Source organism: Salmo salar, chromosome 21 (assembly GCF_965601325.2).
Source record: "Salmo salar chromosome 21, fSalSal1, whole genome shotgun sequence".
NCBI classification, from domain to species: domain Eukaryota; kingdom Metazoa; phylum Chordata; class Actinopteri; order Salmoniformes; family Salmonidae; genus Salmo; species Salmo salar.
Window position 1 is genome coordinate 14,071,808 of NC_138311.1, and position 16,916 is coordinate 14,088,723.

General features: G+C 42.4%; 2 protein-coding genes across 2 annotated transcripts; both read right to left on the bottom strand.

The window, feature by feature from the left end:
• Window positions 1-1,898: 1,898 nt before the first annotated feature.
• LOC106581833 (protein FEV) lies at window positions 1,899-6,955 on the bottom strand. Its single transcript, XM_014164236.3, has 3 exons — window positions 5,034-6,955; window positions 4,482-4,553; window positions 1,899-3,982 (listed from the first exon to the last, which is right to left on the bottom strand). Exons 1-3 carry the CDS (start codon window positions 5,080-5,082, stop codon window positions 3,444-3,446), a joined length of 660 nt encoding a protein of 219 aa, XP_014019711.1. The 5' UTR covers window positions 5,083-6,955; the 3' UTR covers window positions 1,899-3,443.
• Window positions 6,956-11,823: 4,868 nt separating this feature from the next.
• On the bottom strand, window positions 11,824-14,208 carry LOC106581834 (beta-crystallin A2). The gene is made up of 5 exons (XM_014164237.3): window positions 14,102-14,208; window positions 13,617-13,803; window positions 12,722-12,863; window positions 12,318-12,460; window positions 11,824-12,067 (listed from the first exon to the last, which is right to left on the bottom strand). Exons 2-5 carry the CDS (start codon window positions 13,772-13,774, stop codon window positions 11,920-11,922), a joined length of 591 nt encoding a protein of 196 aa, XP_014019712.1. The 5' UTR covers window positions 13,775-13,803; window positions 14,102-14,208; the 3' UTR covers window positions 11,824-11,919.
• Between the last annotated feature and the right edge of the window lie 2,708 nt (window positions 14,209-16,916).

Consider the following 16,916-nt stretch of genomic DNA (forward strand, 5'->3'; position numbering starts at 1 on the left):
ATAGACTGATAATTTCTTTGTCAGTGGGCAAACGTACAAAATCAGCAGGAGATCAAATACTTTTTTCCCTCACTGTACATATCTTGCTTGTGCTCTTCTTTTAATCTTTTGAAAGTGAATGTCATTGTTATAGGGATATTTTCTATAAGTGTTCTATAGTGTGAGAACAAGAATAGAGAGAAACTGAGATCATGCCTTGCCCTCTGTTGGTCTGGCAATGTGCAGACAGAGGGAGAGGAGACAGGGTATTTGAAATGTGTCTGGTGTTTCGAGCGCTGCCTGAAATCAATAGAGGAAAGGGTCCCTGGTGGCTCTATTGATATGCAGGTCACACACACATACACTGCCGTGTTCTTATCAGCCTCCTCACAATATGCAACCATGCAGGATGCATTCTCCGTCTATGACTTCAAATTGGCTCCACAGACAACGAGTGAATAGTTGTTTCTCTGGATCTCAAACCACTTGCCTGACAGCACTGCATGTCTAGATGTAGGTTTAGGTTACATAGGAGCTTATGTGAAGTAATTATTTACCAGATACAAGCGATCTGAAAGGCATGTAGACCTATCCCATCAATATACTGTGGTTACTCCACAATAATAACCTAAATGACAGAGTGAAAAGAATGGAGCCTGTACAGAATAAAAATATTCCAAAACATGCATCCTGTTTGCAACAAGACACTAATGTAATACTGCAAAATAATGTGGCAAAGCAATTCACTTTTTGTCCTGAATACAAAGTGATATGTTTGGGGCAAATCCAATATAACACATTACTGAATAACACTCTCCATATTTTCAAGCATAATAGTGGCTGTATCATGTTATGGGTATGCTTGTAATCGTTAAGGACTGGGGAGTTTTTCGGGATAAAAAAGAAATGGAATGAAGCTAAGCACAAGCAAAATCCTAGAGGAACATCTGGTTCAGTCTGCTTTCTACTAGACACTGGGAGATGAATTCAGCTTTCAGCAGGACAATAACCTAAAACACAAGGCCAAATCTAGACAGGAGTTGATTACCACGAAGACAGTGAATTTTCCTTACTGGCCGAGTTACAGTTTTGACTTAAATCTGCTTGAAAATCTATAGCAAGACCTGAAAATGCTTGTCTAGCAATGATCAACAACCAATTTGACAGAGCTTGAAGAATTTTGAAAAGGATAATGGCAAATGTTATGCAATCCAGGTGAGGAAAGCTCTTAGAGACTTGTCCAGAAAGACTCACATCTGCCAAATATGATTTTAACATGTATTGACTCAGGGGGTTGAATACTTATCTAATCAAGACATACAGTATTAGTGTTTTATTTTTCGTAATTTTTTTACATTAGAGTATTTTGTGTTGTTTTTTGACCAAAAAAAAGACAATTGAATCCATCATAATCCTACTTTGTACCAAAACAAAATGTGGACAATGTCAAGGGGTGTGAATGCATTCTGAAGGCACTGTAAGTGTGTCCAATGACCTGATCCACAGCAATGAAGGTGAAAACATATTTTGAAATAGCCCTACTTCATTTTTGTCTAGATTTAAAGTAACACAAAACGTTTCTCCCACAAAACAGAATAGCACATGGAACAGTGGGTCATGTTTTTAAATGTAGATCAGTCCAATTGTCCATAATGTTATGGAAACAGTATGACGCCGCGTCCCTGTGCGATTTAAAATAATGTAGGTCTAATAATACGTCACCATAAGATCATCAACCAAGCTGAGAGCGAAAGATGTGTTGCGCACTTGAAAAAATTGTTCATACATTCTGTGATAATTCTGCAAAAATAAAATGCCTGTAAAATAACATGCTAAATTCACAAAATGTTACAAATCTAGGCTACAATAGGCCTAATAGCATGCATGCCTAAACCTTAACAAATGACAGACAACCAATGTACAAATGACACTCGATTTATTCAATAACATGTTCATTTTATAGGCTACAGTAGGCTAACAACAAAATAACGAATATGATTTAATGGAATAGGTACATGTGAAGAGTTTCATTCCATAACGTTATATAGACCTACCCATTTTCAGAAATGTTGGTAAATTAGCTTTTATCGTTTAAACAAATGATGAAAGAGGTTAGTGGGTTTATTCACTATCTAATCATGGCATGGGGTTGTTCAATGACAGATATGTATTTGTTTAAAATCTATCACTTGATGGTTTCATTTCATAGAGACAAATAATTACGTGTTTTTCAAAATGCTACATATGCGCCTCACTCTCAGAGAAATAGGTAGTACTGCTAGGTTTTAGAGAGTCAAATGTAACAAGTAACACAAATGTTTATAAAGAAATGTACAAATGATACATTTAGGACACAATATACATATTTTTTAAATCAACTTTTTTTCATACAGTAATATGAGATCTGTATGTAAAACAATTAGCCTACATTTGACATTTTACAGGATATGAACAATCCATTCCAGCTAAACAATGGATGTATAACATTTTGCAAAAAAAGTATAATAATCATACACAAGAAAATCTGAGAACAGTAATATTTTACACATAAATTAAGATACCCATAGGCAATAATTTCCGATGAGAAACACAAATGTGAAAAATTGGTGGATATAGCTTTTTGGAAAAATGTGCCTACTATTTCAAAGATAATTTCTAAGAGGTTTTAAGTGTTAATCGAACAATCTATGTATTTATTTCCGTGCATAAAAATGTCGAATCTGTGTGTCAAATGTCAAAATAGGCTATAAGGAAAACGTATGAAAACGAAAAGGCAAACCCTTTTGTTGTCGTAACTAGTAGACACCTGCACTGCATTGTAAACTGCCTGTGTAGGCTACATCTACATAACGATGGCTATTTAAAGTGACGATATATCTTTACGTCCATAATGTTTTTAGAGTCGCAGTAATATCTCTACTTTGAAAAGTACACTGCAAGCTTATTTGAGATCAAATCAGTATTTATATGCCTAATTAATAGCCACCTGGTGGCGCTAGAAGCCAGACAATCTCTTGGAGACAACAGGGATGCGTTCAGCAGGACGCAACATTTTGCAACGTCCAGGTAGCGAAAACATGCATCTCTGGCATGTAGAATAAGGAAATTACGTCGGCTCTATTTGTAGTATTTCTATCTGCAACGTTCGAGAACGTTTTCCTAATGTCTTATCAACGAGAGAAAAATAGGCAAGAAAATGGTTCTTAATCTAGATTTTGTTTGATATAGGCTTCATATCTAAAAAAAATAAATTAAAAAAACGTGATTAAATGTGTTACTTTCCATAAATGTTTAATGATTTTCCCATAGGCCCATTTATTTGTTGTTGTTTTTTAAATGTTGGTCCACAAGACAACATTTCATGAGGGAAAATCAATTCCTAGGCCTCATTTAAAAAGGCGCGCTACGATTGTGAATTATGATTAGGCATTTTTAAACTACATTATTGGTCGAGTTAATAGGAGTCAATTGTAGTGGTTATTGATATTATTCAGGTTGTTGATGTTGTTGACGCAACTGATGTGCGAGGCAGACACAGAACCAAACGGTCCCGGGGGTTGGAGGTTGTGACTGTGGTAGAGAGTCGGTGGCGACCCCGGCCAATACGAGAATCCAGACGAACCGACGCCTGGACCAACCAGGTTTAGCTTTGAAATCCCTGAAAAGGGAATGGGGGCAAAATTACTCTGGAATTTATAAAGAGCTTGCTCCGTTGATGAGGGTTGACAAACCTGAGCCAACCCGTGAAAGTCGAACTTGTAAGCATATCGCTTCCCATGGACCTTTGTCATTATGTTTTTGTCATAGTAGTAGCGCAATGCGCGGCTGAGTTTGTCGTAGTTCATGTTGGGCTTGCTTTTGCGCTCGCCCCATCGCCGTGCCACCTCATCGGGTTCAATTAGCTTGAATTCTCCATTCGTCCCTTCCCAGGCGATGCAGGACATGTTGGCGCTGTCTGACAGGAGTTCGAGGAGAAACTGCCATAGCTGAATCTGTCCACTGCCTATTCAAAATAACACATAATAGTAGACATTTGTGACGGTGACAATACAGGAAAATAAGCATTCATCCTTTGATAGGCTATTTGAAAAATGGATTTAACTTGATTTCCAAAATAAGTGGCCAATTACGCATAAAATAAACATGTCGATAACCTATCAGTAGTTGGACAACAATTTGGTTAAATTTCCGCAATGTCTATGTCTTACAATTACAAAAGCACGAAAGAAAAATATTTGTCTAAAAAAATTGTGCCTAGTTCACAAACAACCTAATGACGTATTTATTGTCCACTCTTGTAGAACCCTTTTTTTTACGCGTGTTATCATTTTCTTTCATGTGATTAATTATCTCTAATCCAATCAATGGCAGTGCTTCTATGGACGGTAGACAATTACAATTATTAAAAGGTAAAGTATATATTAATTTATAAAAATGCTCTGAATGCCTATAATGCTGGGTTGGGATGCATATAATAAATACAAATTTAAACAATTTCTTACCTTTTTGCACTCCTGTGTTTATGGGACTCCAGGATGCACCTTTGCTTTCTTTCAACAGATTTTCTGTTGGATCTGCAATAGACCGGTTATTAACACAAATAAATATGTTATTAAACCAATATTATTAGAAAATATAGCATATATTAATGTAAAATAAGTATTCATTGCAAAATTGTTAAATTACAATAAAACATTACAAAATTCTGTAAACTATATCCTTATTCCACGTTGAAATATCTATATTCAGATTTGAAAATATTATAAAAAGCCTTTAAAAGCTATGGTTTCATTTTATAATCTAGTCTCTAACTAATCCTCGGTTTTCTAATATTTGTGGTTTCTTCCTCCAAGCTTTACGGCTGAAGCCAGGAAACGCGTTCAGGAAAGAGGATATCCGATTTCCGACAAAAGAGGAGACGGGTTATAGATTGAAAAGGCAGAGCAATCGCTAGCTAGAAGCAGAATCACTACCCAAGGAATAAAGACCATTTCCCTCATCTGAATAGCCTATAAAGAAATTATATTACAAATGTCACGTACAAAAGCACGAACCTGAGAGATACATGTTAAACATAAGGTTTCCTCCGCAGTTCTGTCTCATTGTAGCTGTTGTTCAAGAAAGGGTTCGATTTCATTCGGGCAAAGATTTTTATTAAACTTTATCTCATAACTGTGATCTGGAATAAATGTGGGACAGATTGAAGTTTCCAGGCAACTGTCACAAACCCCATCTCTGAGACAATATTCAGACAGCAATTTCCTCTGGTGCATTGCTTTAATTAAAAGAGCAATTTGCCTCTGTCATCTCTCCCCGGTCTCCACAATAAAAAGATCCGAGAGAAATTCGGTCTTATCAATCCACCATCAGGGTTTAATAAAGTTTCCGCGTTAAGATCAGAGTTTCTATGGAGAATTGAAGTGTTTGACATGGAAAACCAGTTCAGATCCCCTCTCTTTTCCGCCTCTTTACCTCTTTGCAAACACAGAGGCCTATTTCATGTATGAAAATAATATTGACCTTAAAAACACGCCTCAATGCACCTGGGAAAACAAGAAAAATGTATCACCGACCGTATGTTTATAGCTATAAGGCTATGTACAATCGGAGTGTAATGAGGCTAAATCTAAAACAATATCTTAAATTAGGTTTATCGATGTAAAACCACGAGAGAACAATTCTCTATTAATCAAAAGCAATCCTGCGAGGACGAGCGTCCAAGCTACCTCACAAGACCCCATCCATGATCCACAAAAGTCCATTAGCCTAATAATAGCATAACAGTAACAACAATAGGCCTAATAATAATAATATAAGGAATCATACTCAGAACCATACCCATTATCATGATCATAATAGGCCTAATAATACAGAGGCTCGGTATAATAATAAGAAATAATAATAATAATAATAATGTATTTTCTTTATTAAGATTTTCCTTGAAATTCAATAACTGCCTCCATATAAAAGTGGCCTAGTCCTAGCCTAAGGAATATGAAGAAAAATACACTGTGGGAAGATAACATTAATGAGATCAGCTGTGAAAATATTCAGTGAGTAAGTGTAATAAAACGGGAATGACAGTCAAACAGTATTTAAGGCAAACACTTTATTAGCTGTCATATGCCATGGACATGCAAAATGTACAGCAAATTGTAGATTTTGTAGATGTTTTATGCTACTTTTACCAACTTAATAATACGTATTTCTAATCACAACACAGGACAATAATTAAATAAAACATAATAAACATAAGATATTCAATTTCTTGTAAATCAACATGCATTGATGCAAATGTCATATTTTCACGAAAATGTGTTATCAAGTCATAGTTGTCCAAGGCAAAGATAACAGGAGCAAACGATATGAGACCAGAGAGTATGTATGTGACTGCTAAGCAAGGCTATTATATGACTCATGGAGTAGGCGATTATATTCCACGTCCCCACCACGCCTCTCCCTCCACGCGTTCCGCTGCTGCTGCTCAGAAGAGTTGTGTCTGGCGTCCCAGACTTGCTTTAGCTGCCTGAGTCTTTAAACAGGTCGCAGGCAACTTAAAACAAGCCTCGAATGCAAGATCATCTTCGAAAGGTTTGAATTAAATATTATTGTCCCATTCTGGTGTGTTCCAAGTTATAGTTTCAGTTTTGATGCCTATATAGTGTCCTTATAGTTTCAAATAAATATTTGTCAATTCAAACAAACGATAGGCTCTAAAACACTTCAGGTCGATTCATAATTTGACACCTGTGCGCATAAATCATTTTGTCAGTGGTGGTAGTTATGCACGAATCTCAAATTAGGATTCCACCCTTCAATAACACTTTACATAAAGTCTATTGACTGTAAATAAATCCCACAGAAATACATATATAATTGAATTCATCTGATTACAAAATGAGACCATTCCTATGTGCGCACAGTAAATCGATGGTGAGAAGCCAAGACAAGTGCAGTGCCTCCTGCATTTAAAATAATTCCCAACTCGTTCACAGGCAAAGAGAGTGCTAGGCTACCTAGAAACTATTTATATCTTCTCTTAGTCATCGTTGGACTTACCAGTTTTAGGGATTGAAACACAAGCAACACTGGCCTAACCTATTCCCCCACCATCCGAAACGACTGCCAAGCTCCTCTGTACTGTGCGGCCGTTTTAATCAGTCGGGATAGAAATGTGTATTTGGGAAAGGTGTGTATAGTTGAACATTTATTAAAAGATCCTGGACTGGGTGTGGGCCTGTGTCTTTTACCGGTCTGCGGTTCATGAGCAAGTCTCAGGGTGTGTAGGCTAACGCGGAATTGAATGTCCTGGACCTGAACTGTCAGACGACACAGCAAACAAACATTCAATAAGGATGTAGCAAGTGTGATTTAAAACGTAATCCGGTTCAAGAAAACATGCATATATTATACACAACTTGGCAAATGTGTTAGCAGTATCATGCAATGGCAGTCAACGATAGCCTGACCCTACATAGTGGGGCTATCCCCCAATTAAAATAGTTTATTTGGTCTTAAATTAGTTTGTCATGGCTGCAGTGGTCAGCACCTTGGACAACTCACATTGTCTGGCTGCATGTTAGTCGCGAACCTTCTGCCTTCATGTAACGGCTGTTGAATGGAGTAGACCAAGGTGCAGTGTGGTTAGTGCTCATCTTTGTAATTTAATGAAAAAAGAGAACACTTTACAAAATAAACAAAAGACAACAGCCAAACAGTTCTGTCAGGTAACAAATGACTAAACAGAAAATAACCACCCACAAAACCCAAAGGAAAACAGGCTGCCTAAGTATGGCTCCCAATCAGCAACAACGATATACAGCTGTCCCTGATTGAGAGCCATACCCAGCCGAAACAAAGAAATACCAAACATAGAAAAAAGGACATAGAATGCCCACCCCAACTCACACCCTGACCAACCCAAATAGAGACATAAAAGGATCTCTAAGGTCAGGGCGTGACAGTACCAACCCCCCCCCCAAAGGTGCGGATTCCGGCCGCAAAACCTAAACCTATAGGGGAGGGTTCGGGTGGGCATCTACCCGTGGTGGCGGCTCAGGAGCAGGACGCAGACCCCCCCCCCGCTCCACCGCTGGCTCACCCCACTTTAATGGCTCCCCTAGAGCGTGGTCTCTTGCCGCCGACCACGGACTTGGGACCCTCGCAGCGGGCCCCGGACTAGAGGGCGACTCTGGCTGCGCCCGGCTGGCGGGCGACTCGGCAGGCTCCGGACTGTGGGCCGTCTCTAGACGGGGCACTGTCGCCAGAAGCTCTGGACGGGGAACTGTCGCCGGAAGCTCTGGACGGGGACTTTCCGTAGGCCTGGCTCTGGGCGCAGGCACAGGACTCACCAGGCTGGGGAGACATGCAGGAGGCCTGGCTTTGGGCGCAGACACAGGACGCACCAGGCTGGGGAGACATGCAGGAGGCCTGGCTCTGGGCGCAGACACAGGACGCACCAGGCTGGGGAGACATGCAGGAGGCCTGGCTCTGGGCGCAGACACAGGACGCACCAGGCTGGGGAGACTTGCAGGAGGCCTGGCTCTGGGCGCAGGACTCACCAGGCTGGGGAGACATGCTGGAGGCCTGGCTCTGGGCGCAGGACTCACCAGGCTGGGGAGACATGCTGGAGGCCTGGCTCTGGGCGCAGGACTCACCAGGCTGGGGAGACATGCTGGAGGCCTGGCTCTGGGCGCAGGACTCACCAGGCTGGGGAGACATGCTGGAGGCCTGGCTCTGGGCGCAGGACTCACCAGGCTGGGGAGACATGCTGGAGGCCTGGCTCTGGGCGCAGGACTCACCAGGATGGGGAGACATGCTGGAGGCCTGGCTCTGGGCGCAGGACTCACCAGGATGGGGAGACATGCTGGAGGCCTGGCTCTGGGCGCAGGACTCACCAGGCTGGGGAGACATGCTGGAGGCCTGGCTCTGGGCGCAGGACTCACCAGGCTGGGGAGACATGCAGGAGGCACCAGGCTGGGGAGACTTGCAGGAGGCCTGGCTCTGGGCGCCGGCACAGGATTCACCAGGCTGGGGAGACATGCAGAAGGCCTGGCTCTGGGAGCAGGCACAAGACGTGCAGGGCTGGGGAGGTGCACAGGAGGCCTGGTGCGTGGGGCTGGCACAGTCTTCACCAGACGGCTAGCAAGCATGCACCTCAGGACGAGTATGGAGAGCTGACTCAGGTGACATCAATTCGAGGACATGCTCCGTAGGACGAATGTCGTGCCTCATGCACCAACACAGCAGCTCTCTCATATCTCTCTCATCCAATCTCCCCATCAACTCCTTCACTGTCTCTGCTTCGCTCCCTTCGCTCACCTCCAACTTCACCCCGACTGGCTCTGGTTCCATCCTCGGCACCGCCGATCGTCCCGTGTGCTCCCCTCCAAAAAAATCTTGGGGCTGCCCCTCCTCCTCTTGCCGTGCCAGCCGATCCGCCCAGAAACGCCGTTCTGCCTTCGCTGCCTCTATCTCCTCCGGCGGGCGGCGGTGTTCTCCAGCCTGTCTCCAGGGTCCCTTTCCGTCCAGTATCTCTTCCCAAGTCCAGGAGTCCTGAACCCTCTGCTCCTCCTTACCACGCTGCTTGGTCCGTTGTAGGTGGGGATTTCTGTAATGGCTGTTGAATGGAGTAGACCAAGGCGCAGTGTGGTTAGTGCTCATCTTTGTAATTTAATGAAAAAAGAGAACACTTTACAAAATAAACAAAAGACAACAGCCAAACAGTTCTGTCAGGTAACAAATGACTAAACAGAAAATAACCACCCACAAAACCCAAAGGAAAACAGGCTGCCTAAGTATGGCTCCCAATCAGCAACAACGATATACAGCTGTCCCTGATTGAGAGCCATACCCAGCCGAAACAAAGAAATACCAAACATAGACAAAAGGACATAGAATGCCCACCCCAACTCACGCCCTGACCAACCCAAATAGAGACATAAAAGGATCTCTAAGGTCAGGGCGTGACACTTCATTCATTCATATGATGGTTGTTGAGTGAACCATACACTACATGGCCAACAGTATGCGGACTTCTGCTCGTTGAACATCTAATTTCAAAATCATGGGCATTAATATGGAGTTGGACCCCCCCCCCCTTTGCTGCTGTAACAGCCTCCACTCTTCTGGGAAGGCTTTCCACTAGAAGTTGGAAAATAGCTGCGGGGACTTGCTTCCATTCAGCCACAAGAGCATTAGTGAGGTCGGGCACTGATGTTGGGCAGTTAGGCCTGGCTCGCAGTCTGCGTTCCAATTCACCCCAAAGGTGTTCGATGGGGTTGAGGTCAGGGCTCTGTGCAGGCCAGTCAAGTTCTTCCACACCGATCTAGACAAACCATTTTTGTATGGACCTTGCTGTGTGCACAGGGGTATTGTCATGCTGAAACAGGAAAGGGCCTTCCCCAAATTGTTGCCACAAAGTTGGAAGCACAGAATCGTCTAGAATGTTGTTGTATGCTGTAGCGTTATGAGTTCCCTTTACTGGAACTAAGGGGCCTAGCCCAAACCATGAAAAACTGCCCCAGACCATTATTCCTCCTTCACCAAACTTTACAGTTGGCACTATGCATTGGGGCAGGTAGCGTTCTCCTGGCATCTGCCAAACCCAGATTCGTCTTTCGGACTGCCAGATGGTGAAGCATGATTCATCACTCCAGAGAACGCGTTTCCACTTCTCCAGAGTCCAATGGCGGTGAGCTTTACACCACTCAAACCGGCGCTTGGCATTGCTCGTGGTGATCTTAGGCTTGTGCGCGGCTGCTTGGCCATGGAAACCCATTTCATGAAGCTCCCGGCGAACAGGTCTTCTACTGACATTGCTTCCAGAGGCAGTTATGAACTCAGTAGTGAGTGTTGCAACCAAGGACAGATTATTTTTGTGTGCTATGCGCTTCAGGACTTGGCGATCTATTTCTGTGAGCTTGTGTGGCCTACCACACAAGCCGTTGTTGCTCCTACATGTTTCCACTTCACAATAACAGCACTTACAGTTAGCCTGGAGGAAAGGTGGCATCCTATGACGGTGCCACGTTGAAAGTCACTGAGCTCTTTAGTATGGGCCATTGTACTGCCTGTGTTTGTCTATGGAGATTGTATGGCTGTGTGCTCGATTTTATACACCTGTCAGCAATGGGTGTGGCTGAAATAGCCGAATCCACTCATTTGAAGGGGTGTCTATATACTTTTGGGCATGTAGTATAGGTTATTTCAAGGCATAAGCACAGAAACATAATGTTCATTTCTTTGTTCTTTTAAAAATATATATTTGAAAGGTATTTTCAAGTTTTATTGATAGCCTACCTTTAGGGCAGAGAGGGATATAGCAGAGAACGTGAGTGACGTTACTGGGGATCGATCCATTGCCTCCAGGGGCATGTATGTGGCATATATTGTCCATTTCATTTGGTAAAGTTTTATGGCTCTTTTGATTGTTGTCACAGTAAAAGAAAGGTGATCCTTTGACTCCCCAGTTTAGCCCCCAACCCCTCTTTTTTTGTATTGGCTTCATGGTAGGCTACTACAAAACACAACATTGCAATAACAAATGGTGGAAACAATAGTGATCTCTTGCTTTTATTTATTGGAAATAAGATACAATCTGACAAGAACAATATACATCCTATCCGAACAGAAAGGTGGTATTTACCCTGGTTTATGTATTGATGTATTTGTCATATCATGAAATGCCTTTGGGATTGACTTGTGTTGGAGTATACAGCTAGCCGCTGTGGCAATGGGTTGTTAAGACTCTACCACGGGCTTTTAAACAGATACATAGTTAGCTATATGTCCTGATCAAGAGTCCGTTTTTTTTTAAAGCAAGGAATTGCCACAAGCACTCTGTTTCCGTAGTTTGAATAAAGCCTTTATTGCCTATTTTAATACATGTCATGGCATGGTCAGTACATGGTAGCCGCTGGAGGATAGTGTCAGGTGGACTTAGTGCTGGATTCTGCGGATAGACTGGACCTGGTTGGTGTGAGCCTGAGTGCTGTACTCATTGTAGTGTCTGTACTCTCCCTGGTGTCTGTCTCTCTCCAGGATGTACTGGTAGCCACGGTAACCGGGGAACTGATAGGCCACCCAGCTGTGAAGAGAAGGGCACATGTTGTTCACTTGATCATTTTTCTAATGGGACTCAATCACACAAAATATATGAGGCTGCTATGTAGGTAATATGTGACCGGATGCAGTCCTAAGCTGTTGTGAAATGTACAAAACCAATCGTCTTGGAAAGTAATGGGTGATAATGTCTTTGTCAATGTGGTTTACGTATCAGAGCCTAGAGTGTTTGTAACGAAAGCATATATAGGTTACAGAAATAAGAAAAGACTTACGCTCCGGAGTTGACTTTAATTGAGGGAACCTCCTTGCTGCACCAGCCCATAGCCTGTAGAGAGGGGTAGTCATCGCACATCTCGAACTTGCGTCCCTGGAAGTCTTCGCACTCGTACAGAGTCACCTTGCTGTCACTGTGGTTCTGTTGATAGAGGTGCAGGAGCCATGATTAGTTTTCATATGGCCTCATCATATTTGAGAGATTTGGGGAAAAATCCAAAACAGATGGATTTGAGAATTGTGGTATGATGGTACTATGATACAATATAAACACAAGCATCATATGGGACTATATTAACCTTTAATAAACCATGATTACTATTACTGTGCTTCATTCCTAAATATGCTTCAGACGGGTGCTTTTCTTTATCCTTGAAATGACATGTGTGCGTGAGGAACTTACAGCACACTTAATAGGTCTGAAGGAAAGCATATGCTCAGTTCTGTAACTGCTGTTTCCGCTCCAAGCCTCGTAACGGGGGTAGTCTCCCTTCTCAAGGATGAACTGCTGGCCCTGGAACTCAGGGTACTCAAAACCAACCCAGCTAAACGACAGTCAGGGAGAAAGAGGGAATGAGAAAGAAAGAGAGAAAGAGAGAAAATAGAGTGTCAGGTTAGTTAACAAAAGTGCAACGCCCCATGGCACAGAGCGCTGTGTTGATTACAGGACAAAGGGCCAAAGTAAACACCACATGCTGCGCCTTTGGACCATTATCAGATCGCCAGTCAGCCGCTTGAACAGAACACAAGGCAGGCAGCTGGGACTCAATGGAGATTACAACAGTAGCCTACTTTGACTGACTGACAGAAACAAAACAACGAGCTACATTTAAGGTTAATAACGCGCACAAATCGATTATCTCATGTACTGCTTTCAGCTATAACATTTGGTCCAAACAATGTAAAAATGATACATAAACTATATTGCACACAGATTGCCCAAATCAGGCTATCAAGTGTTGAGTGGACATGATAATGATAACGAAACGTAGCATTGTCATACCAAGCTTTGCTTATCAGGGCAGGTTCACAACAGTACAGTACAACTGCAATGTAGAATATAATATTCAAGTATACATTAGCTTCTGAGAGGAACTAAGGCTAGAAATGAATGTTACCATGACCATATTTCTCACTTTCTACTCAAACACAACCTATGAGCTAAAAACCCTCATAACCATTGATTGACCAAACAACATCCATGGATCTAATATAGTAATACTACATTACTACTCTACCAGTAATGTAGTACAGCTCCTCTGTTTTAGGCTGGTGTAGACATCCAAAGAGAGACTTACGGTCCATTCTCGACCTTGATGGAGCGGATCTTTTGGAATCCCCTCTCCATGATGTTCTGACACTCCAGCAGGAACTCACAACGCTTGCCCTGGAAGTTCTCCTCCTCCCAGACAGTGATCTTGAACTGGCCCATCTGCTCCATCTGCTGAGTGTTCATGGTTGCTATTTCCACCGTGAGGTTGCTCTCTACCAAACGGGGACAAGGAAGACCAGAGATGAGGAAACTAGGCTAAAACGGAGAGCTTCACTCTGGGTTCTCTGGTAGCTAGCTATACATGAAAGTGAACATTGATTCCTGAGCAAGGTGCGAAGCACCAAACAACTCATGTTGAATGAGTTGAGCTCTCAGTTTGCACTGGGGAAATATCAGATACAAATATCAAATATATATCTCCCATATTGGATGTAATCAATCCCACTGGTTGGTACGCCGATGCATAGGAATCAGACGTTCCCATTCTACCTAGGTTGTGTGAATACTTACAGAGTACTGAGGTGGAACAGATCCAGTGTAACAATGTCGAGTCCTAGGCCCTCACTTCTGTTTTTATACTACCAAGCCCCTCGTTTACTGCCGCTTTCGCACAAGCCTTGCATACTCAGCAGCGGCAGGCTGAAAGCGTGCATTAGTCCACACCATTGTGGAGGCTCCAGAGGCCCATTGTGGGAAGCTTAGATTCACTGACTCATCAAAATTGCACCCAGAGCCTGTGCCTGCCTGATGAACCGGCCACAATAGCAACACACTGACACGACAGTTTGATTGGAAATTGGGGATAATGGCAGCATTCTTGGAGATTAACCCCAGAGGTGGGTACAAGGGCACCAATATATGGTTGCCTCTACCCATGCCAACGCACAGCACCCAACATGGCACCACTGTCATCTCTCATTGGAAACAAAATGAGAAACAGACAGATTTTCTTTTCAGGAATAATTCATATTCTTTAATGTTGGATCATGTTTATACTTCATATGGTTGAAAGAAAGCATTTTAAATGTGTAACCTTTTTTAATACCTGTTGTTTTTCACGCTAAATCTATTCTCGTCATATTAATTGAAAGGAATGTGAGAAAATATTCTGACATGTTCCTAGTTAACACTCAATTCTCATCCATTTACAATGCAGATTGTTCTATGTATTCAGTGTTTTTCAGTTGCTGAATTGTCAATGGGTCCAAATTGTTTCTGTGCCTTTGTGGAGCTTATGAATGCAAAGTGGAATGTGGATCTGTGGATCTTCTCATCAACATGGATGGTTGACTTATAAATGTGTATCATATTTTATTTAAGAAGGCGCTTGGATATTGCAATGTTACTTCATGATCTGGATTCTTAGTATAATAATACAAATGGAACCAAGTCATGTAAGTCAACTGCAATAATACCTGTCTGCAGTGACATCTTGTGGCATAACAGTTCATTACAGTGACTGACGATAATGGCCTGTAAATATGATGATGACACATTGGAAGTGAGGCAACATATCGTAGAGACATATGGTCAGGTCAGGTGACGTCATAGTAGAAAGAGAAGTCTGTGAATACAGTATGCATAATAGTATTGTATTTTCATGAACAAATTCACTAGGTGAGGGCTTTAGAAGGTTGTTGGCCTAACTCTTGGGTGGCATCCCAAATACCACCCTATTCCCTATAAAGTGCACTACTTTTGACCAGAGCTTTGTGGTACTGGTCAAAAGTAGCGCACTAAGGGTGCCGATTGGGAATGAGATTTGGACATTTTGAATTTCAGTTTACTTCCTGAATTGACCCCGAAGCTGTGGTAGACTTAAATATACTTGCTGATGGAAATTGAAAGTATTCAGACTTCAGACTTGGATGAGTCCTCTGTAATGTGTTTTTATGGTAGTTATACCCTTTTCTGTTGTCTCTGTGTGGGGCCACGTGTGTGCCTATATGTTTCATTTCTTGTGTGTACAGCAGCCACTTTGATTGGGGTGGGTTCATTGTTCTCTCTTACCTTTGTGGCCTTGTTTGCCCTGGGGCAGGTGGACATGGTGACAGAGCAGTAGTCACCCATCTGCTGGCCTTTGATCCCCCCCATTGGACAGATTAGATTTGTCAGCTCATCAGCAGAAGCCTAATTTCACTTGGAAATTCAGCTCTCTCTATTTGCATCTGACACATAGGGCCTACAGTAAAGGCTCATAACTCAGAACTCTACTTTGAATATTTATCTCATTTGCAGTAGTAGTAGGGAAGTAGTAGGCTAGTCTATCCTTCTGATCTGGTCTCACGGGTCTCTGATAGAGGGGATAGTGCTCATGAAACGTTTAAATGATCGGTTGTACCATTTCTATGTTTCTAAATGAAATGGAACCTGTGAAATATGATCATATCAGATGCTTTTCACAATAACAATGAATCTTTACTTATTGTACATTGGAAAACTGTTGGCTAGTCTATATTAATTTGTCTCCGGCTACAAATATCTTTATAATTTAGAAATAACATCTCAGTTCAGATATTATAGATACTATTTCATTTGCGTTGAATAAAAAGAGACAACGCATAGAAATGTCAATCGATGGTCCACTGCACTTCAACAGGTTGACCACTTCATTTAGCAATGCTGGCACCATGTTTGCCGTCCTGAGTAGCCAACCTGCAAACAGTTGGCTGAGGTGCAGGCTGGAAGAACCAGTCAACCAGGCAGCAACCAGAGCAAACAACATTGTTTGAACATCTGTTTTTTTTCTCCCTCACAGCATTTTCTCGTATCCATTCATTGTATCTTACACGTTTCGGGAAGTAAACCATAGAGGGATGTGAGATGAACCAGGCTAGAGACACCTTTTAGTTATCACAATTATCCCCCTTCATTTATTTTTAAATCAATACCCCTCTATAGGGCAACATGTGTACGTGTGATAACTGTGTGGTGTAAGTGAGGCAGACTGTTTCTCAGGATCCAGTTTCTCCATGGTAACAAAGCCCTCCGGCCTGTGCCTATCTGACTTAGTCAGGGAGGTTGCGTAAGCATTGATGTATTGTCAGGCAGTGATGCTGCTATTGCTCACAAATTCATAGTTTCAGGTTACCCTTCACATTTATTTTGTATTTATTCGATTTGTATTTATACAGGGAGTCAACATTGAGACCCAGGTCTCTTTTTCAAGTTTTGCCCTCAGAACAGCCTCAATTAGTCGGAGCATGGAGTCTACAAGGTGTCAAAAGCGTTCCACAGGGATGCTGGCCTATGTCGACTCCAATGCTTCCCACAGTTGTGTCAAGGTGGCTGGATGTCCTTTGGGTGGTGGACCATTCTTGATACA